The sequence below is a fragment of the Gobius niger genome, assembly GCF_951799975.1.
Source record: "Gobius niger genome assembly, chromosome: 21".
In the NCBI taxonomy this organism is placed as follows: domain Eukaryota; kingdom Metazoa; phylum Chordata; class Actinopteri; order Gobiiformes; family Gobiidae; genus Gobius; species Gobius niger.
The window spans coordinates 6,883,389-6,910,970 of NC_136872.1; the positions used below are offsets into that span (position 1 = coordinate 6,883,389).

General features: G+C 40.4%; 2 protein-coding genes and 1 long non-coding RNA gene across 4 annotated transcripts in view; 2 read left to right on the plus strand and 1 right to left on the minus strand.

Annotated features, from left to right (window-relative positions):
• The window catches only part of otub1b (OTU deubiquitinase, ubiquitin aldehyde binding 1b), a 191,379-nt gene that overhangs the window by 161,182 nt on the left and 2,615 nt on the right, over positions 1–27,582 (plus strand). The window contains exons 1-4 of one of the 2 annotated variants that reach the window (XM_079579649.1): positions 23,767–23,868; positions 26,512–26,573; positions 26,936–27,034; positions 27,121–27,239. In XM_079579649.1, coding sequence (XP_079435775.1) covers positions 23,787–23,868; positions 26,512–26,573; positions 26,936–27,034; positions 27,121–27,239 — 362 coding nt within the window. In that variant the 5' untranslated portion in view covers positions 23,767–23,786. Of the gene's footprint in view, positions 1–23,766; positions 23,869–26,483; positions 26,574–26,935; positions 27,035–27,120; positions 27,240–27,582 lie in introns of those variants that run through there. The other variant, XM_079579650.1, reaches the window with a different exon arrangement.
• LOC306980736 (uncharacterized protein) lies at positions 12,883–14,766 on the plus strand (the record flags this gene model as incomplete). Its single annotated transcript, XM_079580165.1, has 4 exons — positions 12,883–12,898; positions 12,964–12,994; positions 13,069–13,133; positions 13,596–14,766. 4 exons carry the CDS (start codon positions 12,883–12,885, stop codon positions 14,570–14,572), a joined length of 1,089 nt encoding a protein of 362 aa, XP_079436291.1. The 3' UTR covers positions 14,573–14,766.
• Positions 16,928–18,241, minus strand: LOC306980325. The gene is made up of 3 exons (XR_013794007.1): positions 18,228–18,241; positions 18,074–18,138; positions 16,928–17,456 (listed from the first exon to the last, which is right to left on the minus strand). It is a non-coding gene; the product is annotated as an uncharacterized lncRNA (long non-coding RNA).

A 27,582-nucleotide genomic window follows, 5' to 3' on the forward strand; every position in this document is an offset into this window, starting at 1 on the left:
TTACCTCAAGTGATGAAGTCACTCTGTCTGCTGTTCACTGCACTGCTCTTTTATAGAGGACCTCTTCCACTTTGTGTTAGAAGGTGGAGTTTGAGTGATGAAAATTAAAACACAATGTGTTTACCATAAAAGGCAACACTTCAGACTATAGTCAAACGCTAAAGAGAACAAGTGTGTTTTAAGGTGAGAATTAAAAACCAGAAGTGAATCAGCCTGTCTAATCAACAGGGGCAGCTCATTCTACAGTTTGGGACCAACAACAGTAAAAGTTCGGTTTCCTCTAAGTCGTCAGTTGATGTCGTGGAGCAAGGCCATTGAGGCTTTTACAAATAAACAAAATCATTTTAAATTCAATTCAGTGTCAGACTGGGAGCCAGTGAAGGGAGGACAGAAGAGGTTGAATATGATGTGTTAACTCAGTTAGTTAACTCATCAGTGAATCTAAATCTAAATCTGATACTGTATTAATCTCTGTAGAGAAATTAGTTCTCTGCATTTGACCCATCCTCAGTGTCGCATGGGGCGACCTGTAGGAGCAGTGAGCTGCCAGCATTGGTCGGCGCTCGGGGACCCATTTCCATGATGTGGAGCCAGGCTGGTGGTCAGAAACACCTGGCTGGAGGATTAACCTATTGCACATGTTTTTTATAACCTACCACTAACCTACGCAGACACAGGGAGAACATGCAAACTCCACACAGAAAGGCCCCGTCCAGGTGGGAATCGAACCCGGGACCTTCGAGCTGTGAGGCACGAGCACTAACTGCTGCGCCACCGAAGACTGAAAATGAGTCTTCATGTATTTCTGAGCCACTGCTGTCGTTTCTGTTCATCAGCTTCAATTAACAGTTTAGAGGAAGCCGGATAGAAGGTTTATGCACAACTGCAACCTCTGGAGGGTCCTACACCTTGATGTTCGGGAGACTCCAAAGGCACCAGCAGCTTCAAATACCTGTCTGCTGCTTTGTAGCAGCTGTTCTATTCATCTGATGTACTGTATTTGTCTGGGTTTAACTGTCCTTATTGTGCCATTATTTGCACAAACCCGTGTGTGCTCTGAATCAGCCACAAATCTCTTATCAGTATGATGATTCGGCTTAATCTTTCATGAAATATCAAAGTTTTTCATACCTAGACCAAGGCATTCAACTATTTCATGCTTTTCATCAGCAGAGAGATCCTTTTTCATTCCCATATTGCTTGAACATTATGGTCTGCTTAATAATGTGGAACATCCTTTTTCAGTAGTTTTTCCCTTAACTGGACATACCTGACAACTAATCATCATAGGCATCTGAGATTGATGTCAGTGATTCAAAGAGTTTCATTGAAAAACTTTTTTTTTTTAACTTATTTGACACTGAAATACAATTCACATAATAATTTGGAACGCGATGTACAGCAACTTTAACACAATACTAAGAAAACGTATACAACTTAAAAACAGAAAGGTTTTTCTGTGCCTCATTCCAGACATTTGGTGCTAAGTATCAAAAGGTTTTCTTCCCCTATTCTGTCTTTACACGGTGTGACTCAGGAGTCAAAAGCTGCTTTTCCACATACAGGCGTGTGTCAGCCGAATGGCTCTTTCACCTGCTTTGTCGAGCTTTTCCACAACAAAGATCTGACTGGCAACGAGAGTGGACCGCCCTCACTATTGACATCTGGTCATACGGATTTAATATTTCACAACATCATACGGCTGTTCTAAAAGGGGATTTTGCCAATATTATAAATATTATATAAATGAATGGAACTTTGTTTTAGGTAATCACCAATAGAGTTAATATAAATTGTAAATAAAAGTGGTCCTAAAACTGACCCTTGGGGCACACCCTTCTTAAGACATAAAAATTCAGACTGGTAGCCCTCAGCAACAACCGCCTGGGCTCGATCTGTGAGATAATTTGCAAACCAATTTCTTATTTTAAATCAAAGCCAAAGAGATCAAGTCGTTCTAACAAAATACAATGATCTACTGAATCAAAAGCCTTTCACAAGTCAAAAAAAAGAACAATACATTCCTCATTATTATCTAAATCAATAGCGATATCATTTATAACCTTAGTTGCTGCTGTTATGGTGCGATGCCCCGATCTGAAGCCAGACTGTTGAAGACTTAATAATGAATATTCAGCGAGATAAGAGCCAACTTTAGTACTAATCATTTTTTCCAGTATCTTTGCAAGGCAAGACAGCTTTGAAATGGGAATAAAAACTACCCTTCACCACAGCACTAATTTGTTCAAATCCAAAGTCTTGGTCTTGAATCCAATTTGCACAAGGGTCCAGTTTACTTTACCTATATTTTTAATGAGCATTATGAAGAGACTTGCAACCTGAGGCTTGGATGTGAGAAATTTACTCTCCGCCTGCACTTCTTCCTTTAAAATTCGCAACACAATTATGATTATTCTAAGTACTAAACCGTTGCTGTGTCTTAAACCATGAACCAATGAACTATTGGCAAATGTTTGATTAAATGGAATTCTTAGAACAACAACAAAGCTTATCTTCTGGAATAAGCTAGATCTATAATACTGTGTGAAGTTCAAAAAAAGAAAGTAAGTATCACCTCTTCAACAGAAGAGGGGCCTTCAAGTCTTCGGTGGAAAAAGATTGTATTGTATATCCCAAGAACATGCAAAGTGTTTCTTGTTCTTTCTCGTCTAGTTCATTGATAGACAAGTATTTTCTGAGTATTTTAGATGAGATACAAACCAGAGGTGCCGATATTTCTCATATTTCAAGTTTATTGTTTTTTAACACAACAATATACCATAAGCAATGAATTTAGTTTTAACAACAATATTACAGTATATTTAATACAGATGAAAACAACCATTGTCACAATTTTCCATCCATCCATTTTCTTCCGCTTTATCCGGGGTCGGGTCGCGGGGGCAGCAGTCTCAGCAGAGATGCCCAGACTTCCCGATCCACACACACCTCCTCCACCTCCTCAGCTCGGAGACATAGTCCCACCAGCGTGTCCTGGGTCTTCCACGAGGCCTTGTCCCACTAGGACATGCCTGGAGCACCTCCCGCGGGAGGCGACCAGGAGGCATCCGGAACAGATGCCCTAGCCACCTCAGCTTTCGGTCATGACCCAAATCTCATGACCATAGGTGAGGGCGGGAACGTAGATCGATCGGTAAATCGAGAGCTTTGCCCCCCGGCTCAGCTCCCTCTTCACCACGACAGACCGATACAGCGACCACATCACTGCTGACGCCGCACCGATCCGTCTGTCCATCTCACGCTCCATCCGCCCCTCACTCGTGAACAAGACCCCGAGATACTTGAACTCCTCCACTTGAGGACTCCCCACCGACCTGTAGAAGGGGAAACCACCTTTTTCCGGTGGAGAACCATGGCCTCAGATTTGGAGGTGCTGATCCTCATCCCGGCCGCTACACACTCGGCTGCAAACCGCCCCAGAGCAGCTGAAGGTCCTGGTTTGTTGAAGCCAACAGAACAACATCATCTGCAAACAGCAGAGATGAGATCCTGAGGCTCCCAAACCGGACACCCTCCGGCCCCTGGCTGCGCCTAGAAATTCTGTCCATAAAGGTAATGAACAGAACCGGTGACAAAGGGCAGCCCTGGCAGAGACCAACACGCACCGGGAACAGGTCTGACTTATTGCCGGCAATGCGAACCAAGCTCCTGCTGCGGTCATACAGCCCTTAGCAGAGGGTCCCGGACCTCACAATTTGATACACTTTTATTCATTTAAACATGTTTTTACGTTACTTATCAAGTTACAGTACATTTGCAGCCTATCTTCACCTGTGGCACATGTCACAGGCGCTAATGGGATGTTTTACCTGTTTTTTAATTGTGCTGCCTTTGTAATTTAACCTTCATTACGTTTGTTGTTGTGTTTGCATGCATTTTAGTTTAAACTTCCCACTTTGTGACTGGAGCCACTCTAACCCCAGGTGCAGTCAGCACACCTGCGCCTCACGGGACCCACAAATATAAAAAAGAGAGTGAATATGAAGACTGGAAGAAGAGTTGGAGTCACAGGGGGAGACTTCGGAGGAACCGGCGGGCCAGCGGACGATAGTGAGGCAACAGAAAGATATCGGGAACTGCTGGCTGTGTGCGCCCGGCAGGGTCGTGGGAAAACCGGCCAGAGAAACGCCGGTTTTCCCACTTAACTTGTCTGTAAGTTTCTGAATGTGGCAGTGGTGATTGGGAAGCCTTGGGCTGAAGTCGTTTGGTGTGCACCGTGCTCGTGTTGTGTCTGTGATGGTGATGATGTGCTCACCTGGGATTGGAGAGGACAGAGCACCCAAGGAACCCGGAGGTTACCAGCTAGGTCTGAGTGGGAGAGCACCATGATGCAACAACCTGCAGCGAATAACCTTTTAATGGAACTCTTACCTTTTAAATTAGGCTACCATATTGTTTTAATAAAATGTAAATGATTTCTTATTTCTTGTTTTATAATTGGTTACGCCAATTTGAACTCTCATTCACCCTTATTAATGCAATAGCCGAACTGAAGTTCAACATGGCCACAAAACCTGTGTAACATACACACCACAATAACCTCAACCCTGTGACATATGCTGTATACGAAACTCTAAGTTTGCTAATAGTTGTGAAGAAACTTAAAGGTCATCGGTGCAGCCTTACAGTTTATAGGGAGGAATAAGCACTTCTTGCTCATCACCTTTCTTTGAGTAGTTTTTGATGTACGCGGTCTTGATGTGAAAACAAGTCTCAGTACCAAAACATATTAAATTGGTCGCCTTAGAGGAGAATAATACCCAAAGCGTATTTCCATGTTCTCTTTGCCTGTGAAAGCTTTGGTGGTTCTCCTGTAGGTGGTACGGCATAGTTTGTTTGCATTAAGGATCTGTATGGCAGAAGTGAGCCAGAAGTGTAAAGCATGGTGTGGGAAGGCCTTAGTGCTGTATTTGACTGCACCGTCTCAGACAGCATTTACATTTGTAAAACATTTAGACTTCCAGACTATCACTTTAATAATAGTCGTGCTCAATGCTTCATTTGTAAATTAATAGTTTCAGGAACACGTTTGGTCTGATGTGATGGATTCGGGGAACAGGCCACAACATTTGCTGGAACAATCTCATTAAACCCCATTATATCAGATCAAATCTTTGCCGGATCCTCCTAAACATTTCCTGGATCCTTTACCCTGAAAAACTGAAAATTGGGGGAATGCGTTCCCCCAAACGGGGGATCAAATTAAGCACTAACTTGTGCTGATATTGAATATTCACCAAAGATCGATCTGAGACACATTCCCTTCATTGCCCATGATACACAAAAGGTGCAGTCTCCAGCATAGACTTTCTGAATACTAAATAATAATTTGAGCATCGTTAGTATCAGATTGAAACAAAAGAATAAATGGAGGAGTATGAATACTTTCTGAACAATCCAGGAATCTTAATAAGCTGATGGAGCATTAAAGGCAGCAACATTGTAAAGTGTATTATTCATATTTCATTTGAAAGTCAGACATGTTGAACACTTGCTTTAATGATTAAGTAAGAGTATTCTTACTTAGGGTGTTCACCACCTCAAGTTCACCACTTGAGGTGTCACTCTGTCTGCTGTTCACTGCACTGATCTTTTATAAAAGACCTCTTCCTCTTTGTTAGAAGGTGGAGTTTGAGTGATGAAAATTTAAACGGTGCGATGGCACAAAAACACAATGTGTTTACCATAAAAGGCAATACTTCAGACTATAGTCACGCTAAAGAGAACAAGTGTGTCTTAAGGTGGGAATTAAAAACCAGAAGTGAATCAGCCTGTCTCATCTACAGGGGCAGCTCATTCTACAGTTTGGGACCAACAACAGTAAAAGTTTGGTTTCCTCTAAGTCGTCAGTTGATATCGTGGAGCAAGGCCATTGAGGCTTTAAATCATTTTAAATTCAATCTAGTGTCAGACTGGGAGCTTGAAGAGGTTGAACATGATGATGCTTTAGTCAGTTAAAAGACGTGCTGCAGCGTTCTGAACCAGCTGCAGACTGACTGATGCTGACATACAGGGCCTTACAATATGGATAATGATTTTATATTATACCTTGAAAGTGAGGACTTTATCTTCGTTGCCTCAAGTGTTGGGAATAAAAACTAGCCTTCACCACAGCACTTATGTGTTTGTCAAATCTGAAGTCTTGGTCTTGAGTCCAATCTGCATGAGGGTCCAATTTACTTTACTTTTATTTTTAATGAGCATTATGAAGAGACTTTTCTTGCAACCTGAGGCTTAGATGTGACACATTTTCTCTCCCCCTGCACTTCTTCCTTTAAAACTCGCACCACAATTATAACTATTCTAAGTCCTAAACCTTTGTTGTGTCTTAAACCATGAACCAATGAACTGAAATAAAGAAAGTATCACCTCTGCAACAGAAGAGGGGCCTTCAAGTCTTTGGTGGGCAGAATTCATTTACTGGGGAAAAAGATTGTTTTGTATATATGTAAGAGATATTGCTGTCCCTGGTAAATATGGCAGACGTTGTGTGTGTTTAGGTGAGAGTTGGAGCTTCCACCTGTCACTGGTAAAATAATGGGAGATGTTCTTCATGTACGTGCTGCTTTGATGAGTTACCCACTCTAAAGTCTGTGCTGAGCAGTTTTTACCACAACTTGCTCATTTAGTGAACATCTCACTTGAGACGGGAGCATTTCCAAAGGCCTTAAAAACTGTGGTCATTCAGCCTCTCCTAAAGAAGAGCGTCTTGATACCACAGTACTGAGTGCCAAACCTACCATTCTTACTCCTGGAGAAAGTTGTAATCTATTCCAACAGCTTACTGGTTTTCTCCTGTCCAACAATGCGATTGAGACTTTCCAGTCCGGCTTTAGGCCCCATCACTGCACGAAGGAAAACTCCTGAACGACTGAGTGCTCACACAAACGTGACTGTAACGGCTGATTGTAACAACTGACTTAACAGCATTTTCAAGCTGAGGTTCCTGAAGTGTTCAGAACCTCTGGAGTTATTCTCCTGACAATGAGCTGAAAAGTGACACACCTCTGTGTCCAGGGTTTTGCAGAAAGAACATGCAAAGTGTTTCTTTGCATGGGCCAGCGGCCAGCGGATGATAGTGAAGCAACAGATGGGAAAAACGGAAGTTCACCATGGCCACATAACCTGTTTACCATACAAACCACAATGACCTCAACCCTGTAACACAAATGAAACTCTAAGTTTGCTAATAGTTGTGAAGAAACTTAAAGGTCATTGGTGCAGCTTTACAGTTTATAAGGAGGAATAAGCACTTCTTGCTCATCACCTTTCTTTGAGCAGTTTTTGATGTACGCACCATAGCAGGTCTTGATGTGAAAACAAGTCTCAGTCCCAAAACTTATTAAATCAGTCGCCTTACAAGAGGAGGCAAAATACCCAAGCGTATTTCCATGTTCTCTTTGCCTGTGAAAGCTATGGTGGTTCTCCTGTAGGTGGTACGACATGGTTTGTTTGCATTAATCTGTATGGCAGAAGTGAGACCGAAGTGTAAAGCATGGTGTGGGATAACAGAAATTTTAAACTCTTTCTCGCTCTCATGCCTCATGTTATGAATCGAAAGGTTTATACAAAAGTAAACAGAAAATAACTAAGGCAAAGCAAGTTTAGACCCCTCCCTGAAGTTCTCAGGGCCCGAGATGGTTCATACGGCTGTAACATGTCAGAGATGGACTTCGGCGCTAAACCATGAAAAGACTTGTAAAAAGCAGAGCTGTTTTAAATTCTATTCTCTGAGTCACAGGAAGCCAGTGCAGAGACCGGAGCACTGGACTAATATGTCCGTATTTACTGTTTTTTGTCAGGACTCGAGCAGCAGCGTTCTGGATGTTCTGCAGCTCTGACAGTGAGCAGGCTGTTACAGTCGTCTAACCTGCTGGAGACAAATGCATGGACAAGTCTCTCTAAGTCTGGTTTTGACACTATTCCTCTGATCTTATGTTTTTCAGATGGTACAAAGTCACTGATGTTATTGCTTTGATGTGGCTGTTTGCGATCAGGTCTGAGTCCAGGATCACTCCGAGATGATTTTCTAACCTTTTTTGAGAGAGACTCAATGTGACTGATGACACTTTCTCCTTGTGTCTGTGGGCCAAAAACAATGATCTTGTTGTGGAACTTGCATCCGTCGTCCCCCATGCACACTCTCAAACACACTCCCATTCATCCTGGCCTATTGTACATGTTTTTAGTGGTAGGGTAAACCGGAGTACCCAGAGGAAACCTACACAAACACAGGGAGAACATGCAAACTCCACACATTAAATTGACCAAAATCAGCCAGAATCCATTCATGGCGGAACTCAGCTCTGACTGGCACAGGGACACTCACTGGACACATCAAAAATACTTAGTAGCTTTTGTAAGTTTATGCCTTTTAATTCTCTGTAAATGAAACCTCCTAGTTCTTATGTGCTGATTGTTTTTCTTTTATTCCCAGCTTCATCAACGGTGTCAAAGGCATCGTGAACCCCAAAAAATCCCTAAAAACGCAGCTTAACTCAAGAGTCAATGTTTATTCCTACAAAATATTCAGGACATCTGAATTTGGACTTATTCTTGTGACTTCTTTGATATTAATTGAATAATTGCAACAAGCTCTAATAATACTACCGCCACTACAACTACTACTATTACCATTATGGCAACTTCTATGGCTATATCTATCTCGTTCTATAGATTCCATGTCACTTTGTCCTAAAGCAAGAAATAAACGTGGAAACTGGAGAGGTTATTCAGGGAAAATCTTCCTTTTTTCTATGTCACACCTTGGCTCATGATCATTGCAAAACATGGGAAAACTATTGGTGAACATTTTAGCTAAATCTAAAATTGTAATCGTTCACATGTGATTTCCTGTAGTCTTATGAGTTTCAGATCATAAATAATATCTTTACCTGGTCCTTTTGATACCGTTGCATCTAGTCCTTTTATCTGAGGAGGGATTTGTGTGTTTAGGATTCATACTGAAGCAAGAACAATGAATCCTTTAGCCCATCTCATAGTTACGGCCCTGCCCATTAGAACTATGAAACTGGTCCTTTGACCTTTGACCTCTTATCCCCGCCTGTACCGAGCGCATTTTCTCATGATTTTCTTTCTACAGTCTATGTTTTCTCCAGTTTGGCTTTATCTAAATTTAAAAGCTGGGAAAAATGATGAAAACACAACAAAAAGCGATTTTAAAAAAAGGATGGAAAAGTAACAAAAAAGCCACAGAGGCGTGGCAAAAACACAACAAAAAAAGAAGAAGAAATAAATTAAGGCAACAAAACACATGACAAATAAACGCGACAAAAAACGTGACGAAGACGCAACAAAAAGCGAAAAAACAAAAACGTGCTGGAAAAGCAACACAAACTTGACAAAAACAAGGCGACAAAAAGATGTTAACGTTTTGTTTTGTTTTTCAAAGATTTGTATGAGGATGTCCGGACAAGGCCTGTTCCAAGTCTATACACTAGGTGGCGGCATTGCTCCCCTCTTGCAGCACCACATAACACTACAGCTGCGACGTTATACGCAACTAAAACATGTATACTGGCTGCTCAATTCTGATGAGTATGAACGAGAAAACAACAACATCAATGTCAGCAACAGAGCATCACAACTGTCTTTCTTATTTGTTTTATTTTATTTTTTATTTTTTTGAGACTAGATCGTGACGTTCAGCCGCACGGCATTGTGGGATTCACAGACACTCGGCTCCTCGGAATCCTCTGTTGTTACCATGGATCTATTATATTAAACGGTTGTTACTAGCTGATGTAGCAGCTATGACACAGTCCTGCTGTGTGTTGGGCTGTCACAAAGATCGACGGGGAAACTTCTCTCCACCGCTGAGGTTTTTCTCTTTCCCCTCCTGGAAGCAGAAACAGGGAGCCTATGTGTCTGACGTGACCAGAAGACGGCGCCTGGCCTGGGTCGCAGCTATAAACAGGACAAACGTCACCTTTGACAGCGTTTCCAAATATATAGTTTGTTCCAGGCATTTCATTAAAGGTGGGCTACAGTTGTTTTGGACTGGGACCGATTACTTCTATTAATCGGTCTATTGGTTGTTGTATGTTTCAAAGTCAGCAGCTGGACTGTGTTTGTTTGTGTTGAGACCGTTTCATGTGGTTCATATTTTGATGTGTGTTGTTTTGTTTTCGTTTACATATTGTGAACAGGCAAACCATCATATGAGATGTTTGACCAAGACCCTGACTGGGCTCCATCTCTTCACCTTGGACACGGAGAACCTGAAAGTGCGTATCTGGTCTGATGTCAAATGTTTTGTGCTGAGCAATGTTAAATCAAGAGGAGACTGCAGACCAAACTCATTTAAATATATTCATTCGCTTGAAAATAATGTTCAAATTGTATTCAGGTCCAAGCTTTTCCAAGTTGCTTTATCATAGGTGGCGTTCACGTGACATCACAACATTCTAAAGAGCCTATAGTTTAACATTGAGGTGGAGCAACTGACGGTAACTATGGTAACTGTGTTAACTGACAAAATGCATATTTTTATGGTTAGTGCTAGATCGTCTGCTCCGGAGGGACAGTCTGCTGTGAAAACGTGAGATATCATGACACAAATTAAGGTTAGGGCCAGGGAAATGGTTAACCTCTTAACTCCCGCCTGAACCGAGAGGATCTTTTTCCTCACGTCATCACATTTTTTTCCATCATTTTTTGTTGGGTATTCAACTCATTTTTGTAACTTTTTTGTCACATTTTTGTCACATTTTTATCACATTTTTGTAATTTTTCGTCAATTTTGAATCCATGTTTTGTCACATTTTGTCATTTTTTTGTCATTTTTTAATCATTTTTTGTCCTTTTTTTGTGACATTTTTGACATTTTTTCATCAATTTTTTTGTCATTTTTTTGTCATTTATTTATCAATTTTTTGTGACATTTTTGTGACATTTTTGCCACTTTTTCATCAATTTTTCGTCCCTTTTTTTGTCACATTTCCATCATTGTTTTCGTCTCAGTTTTGTTGCTATTTTCTCACCTTTTTTCCAGAAGCTTTTGGATTGGGGTAAAGCCAAACTGGAGAAACTGTGCTCGGTTGAGGTGGGAGTTAAGGGGTTAGGATAATTTGTATTTTTAGACAAACCAACTCATAGATCTATACAAAATCACAGCAGACCGTCCCTCCGGAGCATGCGATCTAGCACTAACCTATTTTTATGTCTTTGTTTTTTTCTCATATCTCAGTCATGACTGGAGGAATCCACACAAAACAAAAACTGTCACAAAGTTCATTTTCTCCCCTGTCAGCACACATGAACTAATGTCCAATTATTTTCTTCTCGGAAAACGGCAAAAAATTGTGACAAAATGCGAAAACATGACCGTCATGTTGTCCAATAGAAAGGACTTTCAGACATAAAAATAATATCACAGGTTTGAGAATCCAATAACGATCAAATACTGATGAGGGAAAACATTTGTCAATCTTCGTTTTGGAGATTTCTTACAAAAACTGCATTTCTCCCATAGAGTTGCATTGGCCCCGCCCTCCATCTGACATTATGACATCATCACATTTGCCTATTTCACTGAAAAAATATATAAAAAATTAAAGGTTGTATAATTTTAGTTTTTTGAATAGACTTTCTAACATGTTTGGTATTACATTTCTAGCTATGCATCTCTACCATTTATGAAAAGTTTGTCTTTGCTTTGAAATTGTGTCTAACTGATGGTCTTTCGTTAAAGAGCGGAGCTCATTTGGGATATACTATGATATTCTTTGTAGGTTATAGAAAATTGATGATTATTTATGAAAACCTTGTACTTTATACTTCCACCGTGTTGTCCTCCACATCTTCTGCATAAATTATATTCCTGTTCATCCAGGTTTGAAAAAATAAAGATCGGTTACGGTTTAGAATACGTTGATTATTCCACAAGGTGTACTACTTTTTAAATTTTATTTCTTTTTTGTCCCTGTTTCAATAAAAAATTAACTGAAAGCAACAAAAAAAGGACAAAAATGCGACGAAAGTGCAACAAGTGAGTGACAAGAATCAGATGAAAAATAACCTTTACATACAATAAACACGGCAACAACACAAGGAAAAAAATCCCTTTAGATTAGTTTTGTAAGACTACGCTTTCAAATGTGGCGTAACGTGGCCTATAGGCTATAAGCTCTCCAATAAGCTTTTAGATTCGGGTAAAGCCGAACTTGAGAAAATGTGCTCGGTCAGGGTGGGTGTTGAGAAGGTGTACTACTTATGTGAGAAGAAAATACCCTACGTAGGAGGCGTGAACGCAGCATCTAGACTGTGACGTCATGCCGCAATGCATCAATGCGGATAAACAAGCGTGAAGCGCGTGGTGAAGTGTGCGTGGAATAGCGAGAATATCCCTACGCTTTCTTTTTACTTCACTTGTTTTTGTGGGCAGGGGATTTTGTTCTTCCAACGATCAACAGTTGTAGCTGCAGAAACTCTGTGCTCACGTGCTCACCTAGCTTAGCCTTAGCCTCGTGCGGTTCATCTCCGGAGCTATGCCGGGCGCGGTAAAGCGCTGCTGCTGGGGCTTGTGCCCGTCGGACTCCAGGCTCCCGCAGCGGTTACCGGAGGGCACGGTCTTCATCCCGTTCCCTAAGCCCGGCAGACTACGGAACAACATGACCGAGTTGGAGAAAAGGTTTGTCAGCAAAAAGACTGAGAAAGCCGAGCGCTGGCAGTATTTATGCGGCCGGTCGGATTTCCAAAACCTGGATCAGATCGGCGAGAACACGCATATCTGTTCTCTGCATTTTGCTGGAGGAAAAGGACCTGATGATGAGCCTGTGTTGTCGACGCCTTTAGTGAAAAGGGTTTCTAAAGAAAAAGCCACATCCACATGTAAGAGAAATGCCCCCCAAAAACAGTCACTAAAATGTTTAACTTTCAAGTAATGTGTAATAACGACAACTTAATGCGCTGTGTTTGCAGGTGAGACCCCAGGAAAGCTTGAAAAGAAGAGGTAAACATAGTGTGTGCCACTCTTTTGTGTCCGCTCTCATGCTTCATAACCAAGTGCCTAATCTGCTTTTCCAGATGTATGAAAACCAAGAGGGATGAGGAAAGGATGGCCAAACAGAAGTTAGAAAATATGATTTCAGGTATGAATTTTATTTTGTTTCCATAGTAGCCATTTTGGTTAAAGTAGATACTGACCATTGCGTTTGTCATATTGGTCACTCAGACTCTCCATTATCAGCAGTTTAACCACTAGCCCTGTGACAGTAACAGCACATGATTTGGGTATTGGAGTAAAGATATGTCGTTTGTATTTGTGTTAACCGATATTTGCGTAGTAAGCGTTCACTGTGTCAAAGAAAAGTCCATAACATATCAATTGCTAATTCTTTGGTGAAATAACATTAGATATGTTCACAAATAGACTGGACAAGGTGTCAGTCCCCTTTGGACAGACTGTGAGGAGGAAGTTTCCAGTGGCTCAAAAATGTCCAAATTATGAAAGGAAGAGTTGAAGGAGAAGTGCATTCATATTTGCATCAGCTGGTTTGTTAACTCTTTTAACAAAGTCTTTTTCTTTCCCTTTAAAAAAAAAATCCAACCAGGAAACAATTTTGACATCACAGACCTGCAGGTGCAGCATGTTCACCTCCTGAAGGCCTTCGGCGAGATGCAAACGGAGGCTGCCAAACTACGTGCAGAAAACGAGAAATTCCAGGACGCCCTCCAAAGCGACTTTTCCAAGCTGTCCTACCGCTTCTTGAAGTGCGACGAGGAACAGCTCCGCTTTCTCACCGGACTCCACTCGGTCACGTTCGATTGGATCGTTCCGAAAATCAGCCGCATCATCTTCAGAGTCCACCCCGAAGTGAACCACCAAGACCACCTCCTGATCCTCCTGATGAAGCTGAAACTCGGGCTGTGCGACGACGACTTAGGTTATCGGTTCCACATACACGGAGGCATCATCACGGCCATGTGTCAGACGTGGATTCCCGCGCTGGCCGCCGTGCTGAGTCCGCTCGTCGCGTGGCCAAGCCAAGACGCCATCGTCAAAACCAACCCAAGCGTCTTCACGGGGGGAGTGAGGCGATGCTGCTGTATTGTAGACACTTTTGAGGTTACCATAGCAACACCTAATGCCACCACAAAAGTCGCCAGCTACCTCATTGGCGCCACGCCGGCCGGGGCCATCACGTTTGTGTCGCTCGGGTCTTTCTCCAGGAAAAAGTCAGACAGGCAGCTGATCAGGGAGTCAGGATTTGTGGATTTGTTGAAACCGATGGATTTGCTTTTGACGAACAAGACATTACCTATACAAAAAGATCTCGACGCCATCGGCGCCACCTTACTTACCCCGGATGTGGCTAAAGGGAAAAAGCCTGCGAGTACAAAAGAGATGGACTTCCCCGTGGCTGTGTGGAGCCACGTGGAGAAGGTGACGGACTGGTGGAAGGACTTTGGCGTGTTCCTAACGGCGATACCCGCGGACTACGAGGAGATGCTGGATGATTTAGTGGTGACCTGTGCTGCTCTCACTAATTTACAAATGAGTCTATCTCCAAAAGTCAAAGAACACTAAGGAAGTAAGATGTGAGGGTTTTCATATGCTTTTCTAAAATAAAGTTTATTTATATTTGTAAGTGGCCCTTTATTACAATTACAAGTGTTTAAAACTTTATTTCAGTTGAGGAAATAAAGACATTAGTAATCAGGTTTTGACGTACAATATTGTATTATTGTGATATATTTACCTAAACAGGTTTATCAGCAGAAACATTTATGAAGGAGAAATGTTGGGGAAATGTAAAAAAAAAAAAAGTCACTATTAGTCAGACGTAAAAAATAAAATAAAATAAGTATTTGGTGACTATACTACTCATTGTCTACTACTGTCTAAATGTGTAATCCAATATACCAAACAGTGTGAGCAATTTGACATAAGATTTAGCTACAGTGGAAGAGTTGACCATTGTGTCTAAGAGTACCCATACTTTAAAATGATAAACTTGTGAAAAGTATTGTGCCACAAAACTACTCATGAAGCGCAGTTTATTAAAAGCCACACGTGTCACAAATCACCCAATTAATAGAATAAAATCCCAGCATTTATTTCATTACAGATATATTTATTGTGTCTGCAGTGAACAACCTCAGTCGAATCCAAAATGTGTCTATTTAGAGGTGGCTTATAATCAGATACAGTACATTTGAGTAACTTAAATAAAATATGTGATGGAGTAAATAAACTCTATGCATTGTGGCCAGTAGATGGCAGCAATGTGAAATACTCTTCAATCAAGACTAATCTGAATATCCAACTATTTGCTGTATTACAACCTTTATTTCCATGCACGGACACTAATCTGCTGAAATTCAGACATGTAGAGGTGGGTAGTACTCAGTTGCATTTACTTACAAAAGTACAGTTACATTTTGAAGTGACACGAATAATAGATGTATTTTTGTGTTTTGTCACTTAAATCTTCACTATGATTTATGGTATTTTCTTTGGAAATAATACAATTTTCACATTATCCCATGTTTTGCTTCTATATTTCACGCAATAGCAATGAAATATATAGACTTTTTTTTCCTTTATAAACTTACAAGTGAAAGAAACAAATAACTGCCTGAAGGCTGATTTAAAGTAAAAGACTATACAGTGTTTAGGTCATACTGGGTGTAAATACTCCTCAATGTGTATATACTATGAAGGAATCCAAAATGTAAAATAATTCTTTGTTCTTTTCGGTCACTGAGAAGAAATCGTCTGAGGACTGGTGGAAATAGAAGTGGTCGCACCTCTGCTTCCTTCTGCTGTTGGGTGAGACAGTTATACACCACAGAGCTTCCTCCTGACACTCAGATATATATTCACAGCACTCACTTTAACCAATGAACATGATGACAAATCATAATACTAGGCATTTGTCAGTTAAAGAGCAAAAGAGTTGTGTTTTTGCTAAAAGTGTTTGTCTCCAATAATGACAGAGACCAGATGCATGCTTATAAAAAAAAGTCATTCAACATTTAAAGGCTCTTTACCTGATTTATTACTATTACTATTTTTTTGGTAGTAATGGAACAAGATAAAATTCTGTCCTCCTTTAGTATATTATAAACTCAGACATGTGTGGGAAAAGCACTGTGCATGTAATTATAAAGCATTTTTATCGTTATAATGAAATGGCAAATTTTTACCTGACTTCACCCGAGCATTTGGACACGTTATGTAGAAAGAAACTTACTGTTTCTGAAATTGAAAATTAAACCCAATGCAGAACCGAACAACACACACAGCATGTCAACATTTTTATTTGAATTGTACCCATAGCCCAGCATTAAGCAGTCCCACCCCCCCTCCCTCTTTGCTCTACTATTTTCAAAACAATTGTTGCCCGAAGTGCCCTTCTTTTACACATCGCCAGAACATTTTGCAACAAATACTTAATAATTCTATACAATTCTAACGTCAAAATCAAACATTATTGTGGGAAAGAGCAGGTTTTAAGGTTCAAAGCCTAAATAAATGTGTGGGGCACGGGTTAAAACTGTTAATCGCACTCAGTAGACATTTTCTACTGCACTGACCACGTCGTTCACATACAGGGCATTGCTTCTGTGAAAAGATCGGCGCTGCAAAAGATCTGTGGTTTAAATGAACAGCTCTTCTAGCTCGGAAAAATCTGAAACAATAACCGCGATCCTCCCTATAGGAGTCAATTATCAATGATCGGTCTCCATTTGCGTGCAGCCTTGCAGTTGAGGTTACTGCGTTGTCCTGCGTTCTTCAGAACAAAGACCCTTTTACAGTTGGTCATGGCCTTGTAGGAGCCCTTTGCGATTTCCAGAATTTTGAAGGTCTCATGAGGGGGAATAAGGACTTCCCGCTCGCTTTTGCCGTATCTCGAATAGTCCTTGAGGTATGCCCCATAGCAGCTCCGAATGTGAAAACACGTCTCCGTTCCAAACTGATGCATATTTGGTTTCTTGCTGGTGGAGGTGAAGGAGCCGAAGCGGATCATTTGGTTGACATTCCCTGTGAAAACCTCTTTGCTTCTCCTGTAGGTGATGCGGCACGATTTGTTGATCCTCAGAATCTCGAGAGCAGAAACGAGCCAGTAGTGCAGGGTGTGGTATTGGAAGGCAGGGGTGGCGTAGTTGGGTCGACCCGTTCGCACCACTGTGTTAAACGGTTGGTACAAATTCGGCTGCTCCTCTGTGTACGCGCAAATTGCCTGGAGGTGATCTATGGTCAATGCCTTGTCCTTTCGTGTTTTGTATTTGGTTTTTGCACATGATTCTGCTTTCATCCAAGCACTTTTAAAGAGACTGTTATTCTTCAACTCTTGTTTTAAGTATTGTTTTTTGACTTTCTTCTCCATTTCCTTGGTGCAGCCATCGTACCTGTCATCTACTGACTGCTCCGACATGCTCAGTGGGATACCGGATTGAGGGGATTCCTAGATGAGAGAAAGTATTGGAAATGTGAATAAAAGTACTAATCTGTAGTATTCAGACCCAATACTGCAACTACAGAGCCACTGTCTTTCTCTTAAAGTGTCTGAAAGTTTGCAAAGTGATGAGTGATAGGGTGAAAGACCTTCTTAGTTTGCAAAATGAGGAGAGCAGGAACAACATTTTCAAATGTGAACGATCAAGCTCCTTCCCCTCCCTCCTGATTGGACCTGACAGGCTGGTTCACAGGAAAAGCTCATTGGTCAATGCATGAGGATACTAGACTCTGATTAGTTGGTGAGATCCGGGAAGGAGGGACTTTACAAAAAATAATATATATATTATTACTTACTTTACATCAAAATCTAAGACCAGGTGGTCGCTTTTGCACATTTTATAAACTTTGTAGAACATTTAAACTTCCAGACAATCACTTTAATAATAGTTGTGCTGATATTGAATATTCACCAAAGATTCCATTCATTGCTCATGAAGGTGCCATCTCTTATATCGACTTTCTGAATACTAAATAATAATTTGAGCATGGTCAGTATCAGATTGAAACATATGAATAAATGGAGGAGTGTGAATACTTTCTGAAGAATCCAAGAAAATATCTCACCATTGATGGAGCAGGCAATATCAGGCAAAGCATTAAAGGCAGCATCAGCATCGCCATCTCCATTTCTGTCGACTAAAACTGTAGTAGTGTTCAAAATAAACATTGTAAAGTGTATTTTTCATATTTCAATTGAAAGTCAGTGTTGAATACTTACCTCAAGTGATGAAGTCACTCTGTCTGCTGTTCACTGCACTGCTCTTTTATAGAGGACCTCTTCCACTTTGTGTTAGAAGGTGGAGTTTGAGTGATGAAAATAAAAACACAATGTGTTTACCATAAAAGGCAACACTTCAGACTATAGTCAAACGCTAAAGAGAACAAGTGTGTTTTAAGGTGAGAATTAAAAACCAGAAGTGAATCAGCCTGTCTAATCTACAGGGGCAGCTCATTCTACAGTTTGGGACCGACAACAGTAAAAGTTCGATTTCCTCTAAGTCGTCAGTTGATGTCGTGGAGTAAAAAATGTGGAGTTTAAATTCAATTCAGTGTCAGACTTGGGAGCCAGTGAAGGGAGGTTTAATATGATGATGCTTTTGTGAGTTAGTTAAAAGACGTGCTGCAGCGTTCTGAACCAGCTGCAGGCGTGTGTGAGAGGACTGACTGATGCCGACATACAGCAGGAGGATCATAATCATAAGAATGACTTAACCCAGAAATCTTCAGAAATGTAAATGTTTGGGTGGGATTAGTTGGAAGCAGACACTGTTAAGTCATTCTTCTGATTATGATGGGGGCGAATAGCCCTCACCACAGCACTCATTTGTTTGTCAAATCTGAGTCTTGATCCTGTATACAATCTGCACGTGGGTCCAATTTACTTTCATTGAATTTCTAATAAGCGTTATGGACAGGCTTTACTTGCAACCCGAGGCTTGGATGTGAAAAAACAAAACTTGAGTCATTTGTCGCCTGTGGTCTGGTGATGCATTTTCTCTCCCCCCTTGCACTTCTTCCTTTATAATTTGCACCACAATTATTATTAACTATTCTAAGTACTAAAACTTTAGTGTGTCTTAAACCATGAACCAACGAACTGTTGGCAAATGTTTGATCAAATGGAACTCTTAGAACAACAACAAAGCTTATCTTCTGGAATAAGCTAAACCTATAATACTGTGTGAAGTTCTCTGTACAGAAAGAAAGTATCACCTCTGCAACAGAAGAGGGGGCTTCAAGAGATATTGCTGTCCCTGGTAAATATGGCAGACATTGTGGGTGTTTGGGTGAGAGTTGGAGCTTCCACCTGTCACTGGTAAAATAATGGGAGAGCATACAAAGTGTTTCTTGAGTTGGTGCATTGAGGTGCATTGTGTACGAAATGTACAGTATAAATAAAGTTTCCCTGCCTAGTTCATTGTTAGCTAAATATGTTGTGAGTATTTTAGATGAAATATAAAACAGAGGTGCCAATATTTCTCTCTTTTGTATATTTCAAGTTTATTGTTTTTGAGCATAAAGAACAATAATCCATAAGCAATGAGTAAAGTTTTAACCACAATATTACAGTATACTTAATACAGACGAAAATAACAGTCACCATTCTTATACATGTTTATTCATTTCAGTCATGTTTTTGCTTTACTTATCAAGTTACAGTACATTTGCAGGCCTATCTTCATCTGTGGCATACAAAACGCCAACTAAGTTTACTAATAGTTGTGACGAAACTTTAAGTTTAAAAAGATTTGGGTGCAGCCTTACAGTTTTGATTGCTCTCATGTCCTGTACTTTCCAGAACAAAGATAGTCTTGCATTTGTTCAGCTCTCCGTAGGATTCTCTTTTATAGAGGACCTCTTCCACTTTGTGTTAGAAGGTGGAGTTTGAGTGATGAAAATTAAAACACAATGTGTTTACCATAAAAGGCAACACTTCAGACTATAGTCAAACGCTAAAGAGAACAAGTGTGTTTTAAGGTGAGAATTCAAAACGAGAAGTGTCTAATCTACAGGGGCAACTCATTCTACAGTTTGGGACCGACAACAGTAAAAGTTCGGTCTCATCTAAGTCTTCAGTTGATATCGTGGAGTAAAAAAATTGGAGTTTAAATTCAATTCAGTGTCAGGCTTGGGAGCCAGTGAAGGGAGGACAGAAGAGGTTGAATATGAAGATGCTTCTGTGAGCCAGTCAAAAGACGTGCTGCAGCGTTCTGAACCAGCTGCAGGCGTGTGAGAGAGGACTGACTGATACCGACGTACAGCAGGAGGATCATAATCATAAGAATGACTTAACAGTGTCTGCTTTAACCAATCCCACCCAAACATTTACATTGTATCATATTTCTTTACTGGCCATAACGTGTAAACATTCACAATGCAGCGTGGAATAAGTGAGTGAACCCAGAAATCTGCAGAAATGTAAATGTTTGGGTGGGATTTGTTGCTCATTCTTATGATTTTGATGGGGCGGGGGGGGAATAGCCCTCACCACAGCACTCATTTGTTTGTCAAATCTGAGTCTTGATCTTGTATCCAATCTGCACGTGGGTCCAATTGACTTTACTTTTATTTCTAATAAGCGTTTTGGACAGGCGTTACTTGCAACCCGAGGCTTGGATGTGAAAAAACAAAACTTGAGTCATTTGTCGCCTGTGGTCTGGTGATGCATTTCCCACCCCCTTGCACTTCTTCCTATAAAATTCGCACCACAATTATTATTAATTATTAAACCATGAACCAATGAACTGTTGGCAAATGTTTGATCAAATGGAACTCTTAGAACAAAGACAAAGCTTATCTTCTGGAATAAGCTAGACCTATGATACTGTGTGAAGTTCTCTGTGGTGTACTAGCTCAGTTCAAATAAAGAAAGAAAGTTTCACCTCTGCAACAGAAGAGGGGCCTTCAAGTCTATGGTGGGCAGAATTCATTTACTGGGGGAAAAGATTGTATTACAAGAGATATTGCTGTCCCTTTAAATATAGACGTTGTGTGTGTTTGGGTGAGAGTTGGAGCTTCCACCTGTCACTGGTAAAATAATCGGAGATCATGCAAAGTGATTCTTTAGTTGGCCTTGTGTATGAAATGTACAGTATAAATAAAGTTGCCCTGCCTAGTTCGTTGTTAGCGAGGTATATTGAGAGTATTTTAGATGAAATATAAACCAGAGGTGCCAATATTTCTCTCTTTTGTATATTTCAAGTTTATTGTTTTTGAGCAGAAAGAACAATAATCCATAAGCAATGAGTAAAGTTTTGACAATATTACAGTATACTTAATACAGACGAAAATAACAGTCACCATTCTTGTACATGTTTATTCATTTCAGTCATGTTTTTACTTTACTTATCAAGTAACAGTACAATTGCAGGCCTATCTTCTCCGATGATAATAGTTGTGAAGAAGCTTAAGTTTAAAAAGATTTGGGTGCAGCCTTACAGTTTTGATTGCTCACATGTCCTGTACTTTCCAGAACAAAGATAGTCTTGCATTTGTTCAGCTCTCCGTAGGATTCTTTTGCGATTTTTTTGATTTTGAACTTCTCATACGGAGGAATAAGCACTTCTTGCTCATCACCTTTCTTTGAGTAGTTTTTGATGTACGCACCATAGCAGGTCTTGATGTGAAAACAAGTCTCAGTACCAAAACTTATTAAATCGGTCGCCTTACTGGAGGAGGCAAAATACCCAAAGCGCATTTCCATGTTCTCTTTGCCTGTGAAAGCTTTGGTGGTTCTCCTGTAGGTGGTTCGGCATGGTTTGTTCGCATTAAGGATCTGTATGGCAGAAGTGAGCCAGAAGTGTAGAGCATGGTATGGGAAGGCCTTAGTGCTGTATTTGGCGGCACCGGCTCGGACAGCTGCATTCAATGGCTCATACACGTTGGGATGTTGTTGTGTGTACACATATATTGCTTGAACTTCATCTTTGGTCAGTGCTCTGTTCTTTCTTTCCTCGTATTTCCTTTTTGCAAAGGATGCAGACACTTTCCAGGCATCTTTAAATACATTATTCTTCAGCTCATTGGGGAAGTATTCTTCCCTGACCTTTTTTGCCATTGTCTCACTGCAGTCAATGTACATGTCGTCAACAGATTGGTCCATCATGCTCAGGGGAATTGGGGCCAATTGTCGAGACTCCTGCATATTTTAACAGAAAAGAAAACTTTTTCTCTTCACCGCAACCAAAGAAAATTTGATCCAGGATAAAAGTAATCTCACCATTGCAGAAGAAGGTAACACCAGCAGGCAAAGCAGGGAAATCAGCATTGTGGCCTTCATCTTTATAACGGTCAACTGAAACAATATAGTGTTAAAAACTTTACAATGAATTGAATTGATGAACTAACTGGTGGCTCTTGCCTGAAGTCAAGTGCAGTCGCTCTGTCTGCAGGTCACCACACACTGCACTTATATATAGTAGAGCTCTTCCTGCTCTCATTCTTTTTTTCCTTTTTTTTTTTTGAAAGCTATTGCCTTCTACAATATGGCAATCTGTCCTCCAATTGATGTTGCTGCTCACCACTCAGAATCCAATAAGAATGCTCCCTTCAATGCACAATGTGTAACAAAATGATTCGGATGTGTGTGTAGCAAAATGATTCACACTATAGAGCTATAATAATAATAGTGTGACCTGACATGTAAAGTTTTTGTGGTCTAAAGATTTATTATTTGTCATGGAATGAGAGCAAAACAATACAAGACAAGAAAATATCAATAGCCATACAAACATTTCTGCATTAATAAAAACCTAGCACAAATTATTGAACTTGATTAAATTATATTTTATTTAACATATAGGTTCTGAAAAAAGGACTGAAACCACAGAGTTTTGTTTCAACAGTTTATTCACTCTTCAATTCACCACTTCCTGAACCTATATGAGCAGAGCTCAGTGCAGTGGTTCACAAAACAGAAATGTTCAGCTGATTCTAACGCTCATGCCTCATGTTATTCTGAATTAATGAGTTTATACAGAAGTATACAGAAAATAAACAACATTTAATAAGAGTAAGGAACATTTTATAAAAATCTTATGCATATTTTGTTAGCTTTAGAGTTCCACAGAATTAGACCGTAATGACCAAAAGAGAGAACAAAGACAGGTCTACTGCCATGGTAAATGCTCTCTATTTATAGAGTGCATTTCTACCTATAACATTAGGCACTAAAAACGCATTCAATGTTTGAAATTGAAAAGGAATATTACATTTATTTGCTAAAATTGTTTACTTTAAAAGTGTTTTTAGCCTACAATCATTGTAAGATGTTGCTTTAAATGTAATTTTAGCTGTAAAATTAGAGTAAATTATTATTATTGGGGCGGCCTGAGAAAATTTCTTATCAAAAAGGGGGGGGCGCGATGTCCCGGACTTTGGGAATGGCAGCAATAGGATGAAGAAACGTGGCACATAACTATGAACATGCACACTTGCAGTTAGTAGACTGTTTAGTTTGTCTATGGTTTGGAGGCAAAACAACCGCAGAATAAAAAATGAAAAAACAGTCATTTGGCGAAGCTTTCATGTCCAAAGACCATTTCAAGTATTATTCCAATAAAACTTGCTTTAAAAAAAAAAAAAAGAAATACTGGTTTATTTGCCAGAGAAAATATATATTTTCTGGCAAATGTGATATGAAACAAGCGAGACGATAGCACTGCACTACAAATGACAGATTAATTATTCATACTTATTAATTAAAAGAATAATTATGAATAAATTAATGTACCTTCCCCCCACCCCCCTTTTTTGTGAGACCGGAAGTATGTAACAAATGACGTTATGTTGGAGGAAACAGATCTGGCAAGCTAAGATGGCGGAGGAACAGCAAGAATCATCACAGGGGGAGGTGGAGGGTGAGACAAACTGTTCTCGCGCATTATACTTTTAAACTTAAGCTTTAATTTTATTGCACGTGTTCCTTCATCCATGTCCTAGCTCCAAAAATACCCCCAGTCCCATTTTTTCCGCGTTTTGCACCTTGACAAGCACCGATGAGGCCACAGCTTTTTTTGGGGGGGGGGGTGCTAGTGCTTGTTAGCAAACAGTGCTACACAAAGAAAAAGACAAGTCAGATTAGTATTTAAAACGACCACGGCTTGTGACAGTCGTGCAGTTCGTGAACTTTGGAAATGACAAATGAGTGTGGACAATCACAAAAGAAGACGAGGCTTTAGTTAAATGCGTGCGAGGGTTATTTGCGCCCAGAATACGTTTGTTTTGTCTGGACGTGCTAGCACAATTTAGCAAGTTGACGTTAGCCAGTTTGTTCTAAATGTTGTTGTTGTGAACGTTATCCTTTTGTTCTGCCAAGTCTAAAGAAAACAAAGAAAAAGAAACATGTTAAATCGATTATACTATCGATTATTTGGTGCCGTCATCACACGAAACGCATTTTATTTCGCTAGCGATTGTAGCTTGTTGTTAGCATTCTCATCCTTTTGTTTGGAAAGCAAAAAGCATAACACCGAGTTTTGTTACTCTCTCTCTTCGCGTCACTTCGACTGTCTTTCGATCCGTGAAGTGCATCCTCGTGTTCATCCGTTTTATTGAAGTTAAATGTCCATTGTTCCGAAGTTTGCTGAACTGTCACATTTCCAGGTGTCATTTCTGTCCAAATGCTAAGGAGCGTTGCTAAGACTAACGTTGTGTCGGTCTCGCTATTTGTGGGATAACGGACAGTGATGCAAAGGCTAACATGTGGGCTAACACTCCAGTTCAATGCAAGAGCACTTTGAAACTTTTGTCATAGATTTCGGACACAATGTCTTCTTTTAACCTCTTAACTCCCACCTGAACCGAGCACATTTTCCCAAATCTAAAATCCTTGAACAAAGCGTCAGAACAGCGACGGGGCAAAAACCAATCAAATAGCGACAGAAACATGATTAAAAAGCCTCAAAAAAGCCACTAAAGTGCAACAAAAAAGCGAGAATAAAAACAATTAAAAAATGATGAAAAAAATGTACGCCAAAAAAAGAGACGAAACCACAACAAAAATGTAACAATAACGCGCAATGCAACAAAAAAAAAAATCCCGATCAGTTTTGTAGGTCTTAGCTTTCAAATGAAGCGTCATACAGTTTGCCCGTGACGTCACTTTTCCGAAGTCGGACATGATGGCGATACTCACACCCATATATTTATCTATCAAAAGGAACAGTACCGCGAAGCTTGAAGCAGCAAAATGGTTTATTTGTGTTGCGTTCTCGGCTGTCACAATAGATGAGACAGAGAAACTACTTTGCAGTTTTACGTTAACCCAGAGAAGCATAATAAGGGAGAGCAGAACAATCGTCTAAATAAAGGAGAAGATATTGGGTTACGAGCCTCAATTTGTACTGTAACATCAACCTGCCCAGGGACTACAGGTGGAAATCAGCATCTTTGCTATAACCTGGCACAATGCATCTTTCCTTTTGGTCAATGTTAAATTGTGCACGGTCCCTGTCTAAATAAAAACCATACCATACCAATTAGAATTTGGAAGGAGAAAATCTGGATAACGTCCGACTTTGCGCAGCTTATCTTGTTGCTGGTACGTGGATTTTACTTTCAAAGTTTATATCACATTTTCAATTTGCAAGGTTTATTCCAACATGATCTCTAGTTAGAGGTGGGAAATGTAACGCAAAAAAAATGACGTGTCAATTTCGTATAAAGGGCACCGTATCAAATATTGTTGAGACAATGGATTCACTTACGGGAGGATTATTGCAAATTATCGCCACTGAACAAGCTGGCCTCCGTTTGGAACTTCAGTTTGTTAAAAAAAAGGTTTTTGTTTGCATTCACCCTTTCGTTGGACAAAGGATCAACTGTGTGAGAAGTGGTGGGGTCCAATCTCGAGGGTTTATCACGAAACCTTGCGTTTTTGTCCAAAATTGATAATCCGTCTCATTAATTGGCGTGAGCTGTATCTCCAACATCGAGAGATCGGGAATGTGACGTCATATCGCTAAGCATTATGGGATTAGCAGCAATTGTAAACTAATGGAGATTGTTTACATTAAAACACTTGGACACCACAGCGTGTTAGATTAGATACTTTTTATACAGTTTTTAGCTAGTGTTAGTTAATGGAAATGTATGCTAACAGCTGCAAAGATGGCGGTTCTCCATGGTAACTGTGGAATTTCCCGAACTCTATAGTCTGTAACCTTTTTAGATTTGGGTAAAACTGAACAGGAGGAAATGCACTTGCTTATGGTGGGGGGCAAGAGGCTAAAGTGGAACACAATTTCAGTAATCTTTCACTGATGTCCTACTGTCAAGAAGGCAAGTGTGAATTTGCTGGCATTTTCTGAGCTTACCCAGTATGATACGACCCACTTTCTTTAGACACTGTATTTACTTCCTCGTGCTGTCTGGAGATTCGGGTCAGTCGAGTTTGCGGCCTGCATGGTCGACCGTGTAATACAGTGGGTTCGGAGGGTTTGCAGACCTAGTATGTAAGAGATTCTAAAAAAAGTCACTTTTATCCATGTCATTCCCTGCAGGAGTCAACTGCCTCGCATATGATGAAGCTATAATCGCTCAGCAGGACAGAATTCAACAGGAAGTAAGTTGTACTCTTAACAGTCTTCACTTTTCCCCCCAAACATTGATAGATATCTGTAACTGGGACAACAGGACTAACCAGTCTCCAGAGCAAGTTATTATGTAATTTGCATATTACATGGAACAATCCCATGTGCGAGACCACACTTTGCATGGTCTGCTGTTGGTACATGTAAATGCCTGCCAGAAAACCAAACTGTTTTAATGCATCGAAAAGCTAGGTGCGTTTCTGCCTCTGATCAAAACATTTTTTTATTATTCGAAATAAACTTGAAAAGGCTTCCACACTGCTAACACTTGCCCCCATCTTGTGGAAGAAATGATCAGCCGGGCTCAAGGATATTTTTGCCTTTTTCTTTGCAGATAGCCAACAGTAATCCTTTAGTGTCCAATCGGCAGGACCTGTCGGTGCTGCAGAAGGAGTACGCGGATGAAGACACAGTTTATCAGCTCAAGATCCAGGTCTGTCACAGCTCAGAGGGCTCACATTACTGCCGCCACAACTTCCCCGCCTTTTACCCACGGCTCTGCTTGTGCTCTGCTCACAGGACCTTTATAAAAAATACATGCACATTCGGAAAACGCGGCCGGACGGGAACTGCTTCTACAGAGCCTTCGGGTTTGCACATCTCGAGTCACTGCTGGAAAATAGTAAAGAGTTAGAAAAGTGAGTACTCGTCTTCTGGCCACTAACACCATAGACATGCCACACTTTATTTATTTTTTAAATCAGTAGTCAACAAAAAGTGCACAAACATGAAGCTGAACTCTCAATTTCACTTCCTTCCTGCTGCTTCCTGTATTCACAAATTCTGATATTCCGCTATTGCCCCTTCTGTGCAGCGTTAACTGGCTGCTGTTTGTACCGAGTACTGTTTCAAGGCAAAGGTGCAGTTCTTACGGTTAATGCCTCTGGCTCAGTAATTATATGTATTTTTTATTTAATGGGGCTAGAATGCAAGTTAGCCATTTTATACTCACTACTGCCACCTCAGGTCATACGTGTAACT